This window comes from Ipomoea nil, unplaced genomic scaffold (genome assembly GCF_001879475.1).
Source record: "Ipomoea nil cultivar Tokyo-kokei standard unplaced genomic scaffold, Asagao_1.1 scaffold0019, whole genome shotgun sequence".
In the NCBI taxonomy this organism is placed as follows: Eukaryota; Viridiplantae; Streptophyta; class Magnoliopsida; order Solanales; family Convolvulaceae; genus Ipomoea; species Ipomoea nil.
Window position 1 is genome coordinate 1,163,934 of NW_017616447.1, and position 11,986 is coordinate 1,175,919.

Below are 11,986 nucleotides of genomic sequence, written 5' to 3' on the forward strand. Positions count from 1 at the left end.
TGGTTTAGCGGGGTGAATAATTTGAGGAAGTTATATCAGTTATCCCAGGATGTTCACCGACCGTCTCAAAAAGGGCGGGACATCAGGGATTACTATTATGACTTCAAGAATGTGAGTGAGGCATTATGTGCTGCTATGCCGATTACTGATAAGGTGGATCAAATGAAAAAACAACGTGATCAGTTGCATATTTTTAGTTGGATTTCTGGGTTGGATAAGGAGTATGATGTTTTGAAATCACAGTTGTTGGGGAATAAGGAATTAGACTCGCTCGACCAAGTGTTCTCTATGGTCCAAAATGCGTCGGTGAACCTTAGTACTGATAGTGCGTTGGAGAAACAAGTTTTCTTCTCACAGGGAAATAGTGGGACTGATGGTGCCAATAGTCGAGGAGGTCGGTCCAGGGGACGAGGTAGAGGGCGCGGAGGAGGTCGAGGGCAAAGGGCTTGCTATAATTGTGGTGATCCCGGCCATCTACGTAATCAATGCCCACAGCTCTCCGACCATAGGAGGTTTGCTAATTCTGCCTCGAGACCGGAAGGGACGGTTGTGATAACTGAAGAAGAAATGGCTTTGTTTAATCAGTTAAAGCTGTCATCCTCGCAGTCTCCAGCCAGTCCAGGGTCATTGCCGTCCCCGTCAGCTACCTTTGTTCAAACAGGTAATCCTATTGCTTGTGTTTCCTCCTCGTCTCGACAGTGGGTCATTGATTCTGGAGCCAGTGACCACATGTCAGGTAATCTAAGTATGTTTTCCGAATATTGTTCCTTTAAATATGGCCCTACGGTTACCTTGGCAGATGGTTCATCCACCTCTGTTTTAGGTAAAGGTAGTGTGAGTGTTAATTCGTCTTTCCCTCTCACATCCGTGTTATATCTCCCAAAGTTCCCATTCAATTTATTGTCAATTAGTCAAATTACCCGGGACCTAAATTGTTGTGTCATGTTCTTCCCTGGATATTGTCTTTTTCAGGATCTGTTGACGAAGAAGATTATTGGTAAAGGGAAGGAAGTCGGTGGGCTGTACATGTTAGAACAGTTGTCCAAAGATTCTGGAAGTGTTCCGGTTGGTTTGTTGGGAAATATGTCTCCGCTGCAGCTGCACTTCCGGTATGGTCACCCGCCTTTGTCTGTCTTAAAGAAGTTGTGTCCAGGGTTAGAATCTCTGTCTGGCTTGCAATGTGAGTCGTGTGAGCTTGCTAAGCATTGTCGGGTACCATACCCTCCTAGAGTCAATAATAGAGTCGAGTCTTTATTTCAATTAGTTCACTCAGATATATGGGGACCATGTCGAGTAGTGTCGAAATCTGGGTTTAAATATTTTGTAACGTTCGTAGATGATTTCTCTAGATACACTTGGCTATATCTCATGAAATCTAGAGATGAGTTGTTTGGGATCTTTTGTAATTTCTGTGCGATGGTCAAAACACAATTCAATAAAATGATACGGGTTTTGCGGAGTGATAATGGGACTGAGTATTTTTCTCGTTCCTTCTCGAGTTATATGAGTCAGAATGGGATGGTACATCAGTCCTCTTGTGTCAGCACTCCCCAACAGAACGGTGTGGCAGAACGTAAGAACCGTCATCTGTTGGAGGTTGCTAGGGCCTTGCTGTTTCAAATGAAAGTCCCTAGGGCTTACTGGGCAGATGCTGTTCATACGGCGTGTTTCTTAATAAACCGCCTACCTACAAGGGTCCTTGGGGGTCAGAGTCCTTGTCATTTTATCTATCCGTCCAAACCGTTGTTCTCCCTTCCTCCTAAAGTGTTTGGGTGTACGTGTTTTGTCCAGGATGTTCGTCCTCAAAGAGGGAAACTTGATCCTAAGTCATTAAAGTGTATCTTCCTGGGATATTCGAGTACTCAAAAAGGGTATCGATGTTACTCCCCGGATTTGGGGCGATACTTGGTTTCTGCAGATGTCTCGTTCTTCGAAAATACTTTGTTCAGTGAAGAGTCCCCTAGTTCGTCTGGTTGTAGTTCCGAGACAGATGAGTTTCTGACATATGTTGTTACTATCCCGGACTCCGTAGGAGTGGAGTCTAGGCCTCCTGTTACGCAGGTTTATCACAGGCGGCCCAGAGAAGTTGATGCGCTTGCAGCCCCACCGGTTCCACCAGTAAATCCTCCCTTACCAGAATCTTCGTCGACAGACCAAGATGTTCCTATCGCTGTTCGAAAAGGTACGCGTCGTTGTGTTCGTCCCGTTCCGGCCTTTGTGTCATATACCAATTTATCGGCGTCTTCACGTGCTTTTGTGTCCCAGTTAGAGTCTGTCCCTGTTCCAAAATCTTTGAGTCAGGCTATGTCCCATGACGGTTGGAGGCGTGCGATGGTAGAGGAGATAAACGCCCTTGAGGAGAACCAGACCTGGGATCTGGTGCAGCTTCCCCCTGGTAAGGTTGCTATTGGATGTAAATGGGTGTATGTGGTGAAAATGAACCCGGATGGGTCTGTGGCTAGGCTCAAAGCACGCTTGGTAGCCAAGGGGTACGCCCAGACGTATGGTATAGATTATACCGAGACGTTCTCTCCAGTGGCCAAGTTAACATCTGTACGGATATTTATCTCTTTGGCAGCCTCGAGTCGTTGGCCCTTGCATCAGCTTGATGTGAAGAATGCTTTCTCCGATGCAGACTGGGCTGGGTCACCAGGTGACAGGAAGTCTATGACAGGTTATTGTGTGTTTGTAGGAGGCAACTTGGTCTCGTGGAAGAGTAAGAAGCAGAATGTGGTGTCGCGCTCGAGTGCTGAATCAGAATACCGGGCTATGGCTCATGTGGCGAGCGAAATAGTCTGGGTGCGTAACATTCTAAAAGAAGTGGGTGTTGAAGTGAAGTTACCGGTAGATTTGTGGTGTGATAACTGTGCTGCCATACACATCGCAAATAATCCGGTCTTTCACGAGCGGACGAAGCATATTGAAGTGGACTGCCATTTTATACGGGAAAAAGTGGAGCAAGGACTAATATCACTTACACATGTTCGGAGCGGTGATCAACTGGCTGACATATTCACGAAAGGGTTGTGTAAGAATCGGGTTTCATATATATGTAACAAGTTGGGCATGTTTGATATCTATGCTCCAACTTGAGGGGGAGTGTTAGTAGGTTGTTAGAGGGATCCTCCTAACTACCCATTTGAATTTCGAAATGAGTGGTTAGGAGTATCCATTGCCTTGTATATAAGCGGAGGCTTTCTTTGTTCTCTACACAGTGTTAATGTTTCACAGTGCAATATACACACTTCACTTTAGAGCTTAACAAACATGATCAATGAGGCTCAAACAGTGATCACAATATAACAATAGGGATGATGTGTGGATAGATCTCATACTTCATTTAGTTTAATATACCTAAGGAGATCAAAGAATTAAGTGCATTACTTGGTGTCTAAGAGCATTTCCTTGGTTTGGAAATGCTGATAAATAATGTACCCTTAATATATTAAAAATGTACTTTTTATATATGGTGCATACAATTGTGTGGACCATGGTCCATGCAATAATGATTGCCCTAGCAATTAGAGAAAAGAACAAGGAGGTATTTTTATTGGCTGGAAACTTTAAAAAAAAAAAAAAAAAAAAAAAAAAGAAAGAAACAGGAAGTCACAAGACTTTCCTAACAAGACTTTAGGCTCTTGCCCGGCTACTAAAGCTTAAAGACTAAGGATAAAGATTTGATGATTTTTTCGCTCATCTAGAGGTTCTAATTTATAGTCCCAAGAAATAAATAATTATAGAAAAGGAGATGATTGTGCCTTTGATTTATTCTTGTCAAATCCCTTGAGTTAAGCCTTTCTTTGTGTATTCTAATTTGCTTGATTTTCTTCGTTCCTTTTTCTGAGTAAATTATCCCTTCTTTTGGGTGCGTATCACTAGCCCGATCTTAGTTTATAAGAAATATAAAATGAAGTCCCATATTATCACATGTGGTAAAACAAAATTTGAATCTAGACTCTCTTATGCATCTTCAATGTACTAAAAGTCTAGACTATTCAAATATATCTAGCAAGTTTATTGTCTCTTGCTTAACCACAAAGCTTCCACGTTGCCAATGGGTGATTGCCATTTGACACCAAATGGACCTTAACATAAAACCCATCATATATATTCTTCAATTTACTTAAACAGGGGAACTTGATCTCATTTATGTGATCCTTTTCCTTCTTAAAAACTGTCCTTTATAAATAAGATTAAAAAAATTATAAAAATATTCTAGATGGAAGAAAAACATTAAAAGAAGAAGACCAAGAAATCAATACATTAACTATCATATTTCTAGGGCATTAAAAATTTAATATGTCCCATCTAGTGTTCTGCATTGGATTGGACACACAGATTAACAATAGATTTGAAACTTGACGGTCTTTCAAGGATAGTTAGAAAGACACTCATCTAGATATTATCACTGGATGTCTGGATCAGCAAATAGGATATTAAATTTTGAAATATGAAATCTCGTACTTACATCAATGGAAATCATGGAAAGACGACCAGCATTGTGACACTTTTCAAGTTTTGACATAAACCTTTTGCTCTTTGATATCTTTTCTGGGGTGACATACAAAATCTTAAGCTCTCCTTCACCCTTTTCAAGGGCCTTGTATATGAACTTCTCATCATCCTTAGTTGTCAGTGAGGTCAACATGAAAGCTGGGATGCCTATTGCAGTCAACCCCATAACCTACAGCAAGGAATAATGTCAAATATCTATATAAGTACCATAAAGGTAGAAATGCATAGTTCAAATGATTTAAGAAGACCTGATCCTGAATAAGAGAAAGCAAAGGGCTGACAACAAGAGCCACTCCATTTCGGAGAACCGCTGGGAGTTGGTAACACAGACTCTTTCCCCCACCAGCAGCCATAATTACCAGGACATCTCTTCCAGTCATGATTGCATTAATAATCTATCATAGGAAAAACACATGGCTCATTGTTTGAAGGCTTATGAACACTTAGTGAAATCACAATTACCATTTGACAAGAAAGTAATAAACAATTTCGAGAAGTTTCAAACTAGCAAAATCTCCAAGGAATGGGAGAAGTCCACCTACTTGGATAGAAATTTGAAAAGTTTGTTCTTCTTCTTCTCATAGAATGGCAACATCCAATATTTGTAAAATTAAACTTAGCCTATCAACTGCACTTGGGTCTTAAATCTTCAGCAGAAATCAACTTTGAAACCAAATACTTAGCCTATCAACTACACTTGGGTGCTAAATATTCAACATAATCAACTTTGAAACCGAGGATTTCTTCAAAGCGGAGTCAATAACCTATCTCATGCATACTTAATCAATCATGGGCTATATTTATTTGTTAACATCAAACCAAGATAATTAGGCATTGTCCCAACATAAATTACATTGCTATAATTACAAATAAGTTCCACAAAACACAGCAACAAGACATCTTTTCTCTAGGTTCTCTTTATGCATGAAACATGAACTATGATGCCAAAACAACTCAAACTTGATGCAAACACTCTTAAACTTCAAATAGCACAAGAAATGCATCTACAAAATCCAATATTCACTACCAAACAAATTCTATTACACTAAGAAATTTATTAGTATTTTCTTGTTGATTATTAAAATTCACCTAGAAGATAGACAGCATAGTTGAGTCAACACTGACCTCTCGCTGATTAGCACGGTATTTGGATATTCCAAAAACATTGAACCTAATATCATCAGCTTGAGAATCCCATGGGAATGCTCTTGACCAGTCCTCTCTTGAAACAGTAGTGTTATCATTGCAAGAGCTGCTTCTAGATGATTCATGGCTTTCTAACAAAGCCTTAAGTTCAGATTGTCTGTTTTGCAATTTCTCTTGTTGATCAAGCAATAACTTTATTTGGTCTAGACAAGGAAACAAAGTAATCATTTAGTTGAGAACACCAATAGCGCCAATTAGAAATTAATAAAACCACTGAACAAATAATGGACTTCTAAAGCTAAAACAACCAAATACTACTCTCCATGATAGCTTACTAATAAATCAGCTTGTAGCCCTTAAACAAGGTGCCACCTGGAGTAATTTGAAATTCTAAACCATGCAAGGCACATTATGGAATTTCACATAAAAGCAATATACTGCCAAAAATTTTTGGAAAAAAGGTTCATTAGTGTTCGTTTTAGCAGTTCAACCTCAATAAACAAAGGGAGTCCATATCATTTGCTCCAGTATAACAGCAAACTATTCTTGGTCCATATATCGCGTTTATATGTACTGTATACACATAGACACACATATGCACGAACACAAAATAAATTATGTGTATACTCTGATTACTCTCGAAAATAAATTGAAATATAAAAGAAATCAAATGAAATTGGAGGCAAAGAAACTTTACCTTGGACATCTTGAAGCTCAACTTCAATGCTGAGAAGCTCTTCCAAAACATCATCAGTTGTGTTACTTTCCATGGTTCTGCGCTATACTCTGATTCGACAACCCTGAGACACTAAGGATTTAAAAGATTAACAAAAATTTAAAGTTAAAATGTATTGATTTGGATAAGTTTATAGGGAAAGAAAATCCAAACCAAAGGAAACCAAATCAACACTGGAGTATTAAACAAATATGCCCAATCCAAAGCAAACCAATAAAATCATTAAAGGATATCCTTTTTCCAAAACCCATTGTAGAAAACTTATGAAGCCCAATCATGCAATGAATTCAGCCTAGCGGATATTCAGGAATAGGGATGAAAATAGGCAGGGCCTTAGAGATACCGTAAGGTAAAAATATAAGCAATCTGTAGACTCTAAGATCAATCACAATTCCATTCTAAGTCCAAACCATCAAAATTTAGGATCATCAAGATATGAAACTAGAGCCAACACAGTAAGGCATACAATCCAGAGTTTTTGAAAATGAGTACTCAACAGCCAAAAAAAAAAAACTCTTGTAATTGTATAGAAGTTCCAAATCAAACAATGAAGAGCCTAGATGACCACATTTGACAGATGAGTACTCTGAATTTTAACAAACATGGGATGAATAATTAAACACAAGTCAAATAATCTCAAAATCAAAGCTGACGATGATAAAAAAAATAATAATAATAATAAAAGTGTGGTTGTAAGCATACCTGTTAGATGTGATGAAGGTTGTGGTGAATCTTTTGCACTCTTTTATGCGTTGGAAGTGCCTTGCAAACCACCTACCTCCCTACCTCTGCTTACGACGAGAGGGAGAAGATATAGCAAGGCTGGGGTTTTTACTTCTCTCCACCGCCAGCTTCCGGTCGTCACTCCACCAACGCACCTCAGCTCGTCCACCAGTCTGCCGCAACTACGCAGAAGGTAGTCGCTATTTCTTCGCAGTGAGTCACCATTCTGTCGGGCCGGGATGTGGAGGCCTTTAGGGTTGAACCAGGCCTTTAGGGTTGGGGTTCATTTGAAAGAATATCTCACTTTATCATAAAATCTCTTCTTCTATGGATTAATATTTGATGCACTGTCAGTGTATAAATGCAAAATTAATTTTAATTGGGTCTTTTTTTACAAAATATCTAACACTTGTATTTTTTAAGAAACTCTTTTATTTTTAATTAACAAAATATATCTACTTTCCTAAACATATTTATTACTTTATTATTATTATTATTACTAGTATTTTCACCTGTGCGATGCACGGGATGGATTTGTTATAATATATTAAAAATATTTGGATTAATATATAATTATTTAAATAAGAATATCAAATATTATACAGTGCAATTGAAGATATGTTTTGAATTATTTATGTGTTTTGATGTTATCATTGTTTGAATTTGAGCAAATAATTGCTCAAATTAATAGTTAATGTGTAGATGTACGCATGCGATACTGTAACTTTGGAGATTTTATTTATCATTGTTTATTTTTTTTTTTTATAAATTAGGCAAATATGTTCGTTCTCTAGGAACTCGGTTATAGGAATGAATTGCTATCTTAATTTATTTGTATGAAATATATATATATATATATATATATATATATATATATATATATATATATATATATATATATATATATATATATATATATACATATATTTGTCTAAATATATAGCAATTTTGTCATTTAAAAAAACATAATATAAACGATTGTATTTACACATTATTGAAATCTGTTTGTAGATGACATTGGTTGTATCAACGCAATCCTGTCCATCATCGTATAGAGCTAACACCTGTAGTCCATCAGGATAGGTGACTCGGGTGAAAATATATAATGGTAGAGTATTAGTCAATTAACGATCCTTTTATATTTTTAAGTCAATTAGTAATATCAAATTCATTTTTAGCAAATTATTCTTTTATATTTTTAGTCAATTAGTCAATTAGAATATCATATGCAGTGTTATTTTTACCTAATTTTCGTTCAATTTTTAATTGATAATGTATAATATTATTATTGAAATGACACCAATATATATATATATATATATATATATATATATATATATATATATTATTGAAATATTTACATTCCATTTTTAATTTATATTTAATATTGTTTAAAATATGCATTTACTATTTATGATGTAGAAATATTATTGAAATATTTTCGTCAAATTTTAGTTTCCGTTCCATTTTTAATTAAAATGCAATGATCAAACCATTTATTTTTTTTCATATTAATCAATTATGGATCATTTTTTATTTGCAGTCAACTATTAGTATTCATTTCTTTTTATATTTTCAGTCAATTTGTAATGCCATATTCATTTTCAGCCAATTATTTTTTTTATTTTATGTTATTTTATTTTCATTCAATTAGTCAATTAGAATATCAGATGCAGTGATATTTTTACCTAATTTTTGTTCCATTTTTAATTAATGATGTGGAATATTATTATTGAAATATTCCGGTTTCATTTTTAATTTTTGTTTCATTTTTAATTTACCTTTACTATTGTTTAAAATATGCATTTACTATTGATGAGGTAGAATATTATTATGTAAATATTTCATTTTTATTTTTAATTTACTTTTACTTGATGATGTAGAATTATTATTAAAATATTTTCGTTCTATTTTTAATTTCCATTTTATTGTTTAACATTGTGAAAGATTTATGACATAATTGTGATTTGATGTATTATACTGTATAATATTATTGTGAAAAATTAAAATGCAATGATCTGACCATTTCCTTTTTCATTTTAGTCAATTATGAATCATTTTTATTTCCAGTCAATTATTAATATTCATTTCATTTTCCAATTAACCTAACTTCAATTCCTTTTTTTTTTCATTTTTAATTTTCTCCAATTAACCTAACTTCAATTCCTTTTTTATTCATTTTTAATTTTCAGTAAATTATTAATATTCATTTCTTTTTCTAATTTACCTAATTTCCATTCCATTTTTGATTGATGATGTAGAATATTATTGTGAAATATTTATATTCCTTTTTTCATTCTTTTTTTAATTTACCTTTACTATTTACTATTGTTTGGACAGGAAATCAAATAAATAGGATTTTGTTTTTAATTATAGTATAGATTTGACCGTGAGGTTGTAACAAACGCGCACACACACACACACACACACACACACACACACACACACACACACACACACACACACATATATATATATATATATATATATATATATATGATGAATTGGTTATATTATAAATTGTTTAAATTTGTTATATAGGGTATTATGTTATGTGAGAGCATTGAATATGGAAACAATATTTCCAAGATTTTAGTTGATTTCTAATTTATATTTGCTTACAAAATAAGTTGTATAAAATTAGTTGGTGATAAACATCCAAAAATTCTACACGGTAATACCATACATAATATTACCAATTATGCTATTATGTTATTAGCTAATTAATTAATGTCTTTTCTACACGATATTATAAATACGTAAAAAAATATGGAGAATTTGCAAACAATAATGTTACCAAAAATATTATTATATTATAGAATATAACTAATATATCTGGAAGTAAAATTTGAGCTCTAAGATCATATAGGGCACTCTTTGATCCTATATCAATAAATAATTAGTTATATACACATTTAGCAGTACCAATGTCATTACTAATACTTTATATATATCTGGAGTATTGAACCTTTAATGTGAGATAAGAAAGAAATAATCAGTTAAATGATGCCTTTATTTGGATGCACTAAGACTATTACAATGCTCCATCACTTTGCAAACATGTACAACTTTGGCTTTATTTTATACTTTAAATTATACTTTGCTTATCCTTTAGATTTTAATGTATTATTTTAAGCTAATTTATTTATTAACATTAAAAAAAATACATTTTAAAGTGTGACAATTTATACTAATAAATCATTTTAAAAAGTGGCAAAAGATTATTTTCTAATTTCATGCCACTGTATCAATTTAAAAAAAAATTATTGCTATTGTTTACCTCAATAATCTCATAAATATCCATAATTTTTATTAGAGGGGTCTAATCAACACATAAACTGAAAAAAAAAATGATAATCATAAACAAAATATGTACAAAAATAAATGATAAAAACATCATGATAATGATTAAGACATAATAAATTTACCTTTCCAAAAAATCACAAAACTCTGAAAATCCTGATTGAAAAGTAGCTGTGTATCAAAAGTTACATATCTTGACATAACTGGCTAATCAAAAAGAACATTCATTACTTGTCCTTATTCAAACACTTTCAAATATAAAGAAAAATTAAAATACTTGTGTTTAGATTAACTCTACACAATTGCATAAGAACAACAATAGGATTTGCAATGCCAGAATTTCAAAAAAAAAAAAAAAAAAAAAAAAAGGTTTCAACTCTTGGCCTTGGTATATGTTGATCCCACACTGTAGCTTTCAATTGATTGTCCTTATAAACAAATAAACTACGGAGTTCATAATAAAAAATACATATACAAAATACAATAAAAATAACAAAATTAGATAATTTACTTTGTATCCACGTACAATTAGAAAATCAATAAGTTAAGAAAGCTTCCCTGCAATGATCTTATCCAATGGGGAGTATATCTCAACGACCCTACCAATAACGTCAAACATGTTAATAAAAAAAAAATAAAATTCATATGTAGATTAAAAGTGTAAATGAAACTTACCAACGAATTGTTTATCATCTACAGACTTCAAAGATGAAAATGATTTCAATAAATAAATTTGTATAGAAAAGTTGTCATTTTTTATATTCTTTAACCAAAGTAGCATAGTGGAATTACAACATAAAATAATGAGTGCATTTTTTGAAAATATAGAAATTACTTATCACCATAAAATTTTTAATGGCATAAACTTTTCATTGTTTGAAAAACTTACAGTACTTACCAACATGTTCCCTTGGTATATGAGCATGAAGTTTCCTACAATGAAGTAAAAAAGAAAAGTGTTATTTTGCAATTTATTTTTGCAGTATAGGAAGCAGCTTTGTAATGCATTGTTTTCCCAATTTCATATACAACACGAGTTCTAGAAAAAAAGTAAAATAAAAAAAAATACTATTTGATCGGGAAATATGCACTCTCTAGATTTTATGGAATCACTCCCCTTTCTCTATGGAACTTCATATAGGTGCACACCAATCACCATCTAATAGCTTTGAAAGTCTTCAATGGATAAATATCCTAGGCAAGAATAAACATTGGAGTCGTATAAAAAAAGCAAAATTGAAAAAAAAATACCTCTTGATCGTGAAGCATGCACTCTCTAGATTTTATGGATTCACTCCCCTTTCTCTATGTGACTTCATATAGGTGCGCACCAATTGCAGTCTAATAGCTCTGCAAGTCTTCAATGGAGAAATATCCTGGGCAAGAATAAACGTTGGAACCGTAACAGTTGTATGTTAGTATACATATCTATATCTCTATATATACTTACTCAATATAAAAGAATGAATAAATAAATATAAGGAAAAAATATTACCAATTAATAGATTTACCAATTAGGTTAATACGTGAATATGGAAACAATATTATCAATTAATAGATTTT

At 33.5% G+C, this 11,986-nt stretch overlaps 1 protein-coding gene across 4 annotated transcripts in view; it reads right to left on the bottom strand.

Moving 5' to 3' along the window:
- The window catches only part of LOC109148959 (mediator of RNA polymerase II transcription subunit 34), a 33,344-nt gene extending 25,992 nt beyond the window's left edge, over positions 1-7,352 (bottom strand). The window contains exons 1-5 of one of the 4 annotated variants that reach the window (XM_019297735.1): positions 7,100-7,352; positions 6,359-6,469; positions 5,641-5,864; positions 4,764-4,910; positions 4,469-4,684 (exon numbers count right to left, since the gene is read on the bottom strand). In XM_019297735.1, the coding sequence (XP_019153280.1) occupies positions 4,469-4,684; positions 4,764-4,910; positions 5,641-5,864; positions 6,359-6,431 (660 nt within the window). In that variant the 5' untranslated portion in view covers positions 6,432-6,469; positions 7,100-7,352. The remainder of the gene's footprint in view (positions 1-4,468; positions 4,685-4,763; positions 4,911-5,640; positions 5,865-6,358; positions 6,470-7,099) is intronic. The other 3 variants (XM_019296935.1, XM_019298858.1, XM_019298247.1) reach the window with 3 other exon arrangements.
- Positions 7,353-11,986: the final 4,634 nt, after the last annotated feature.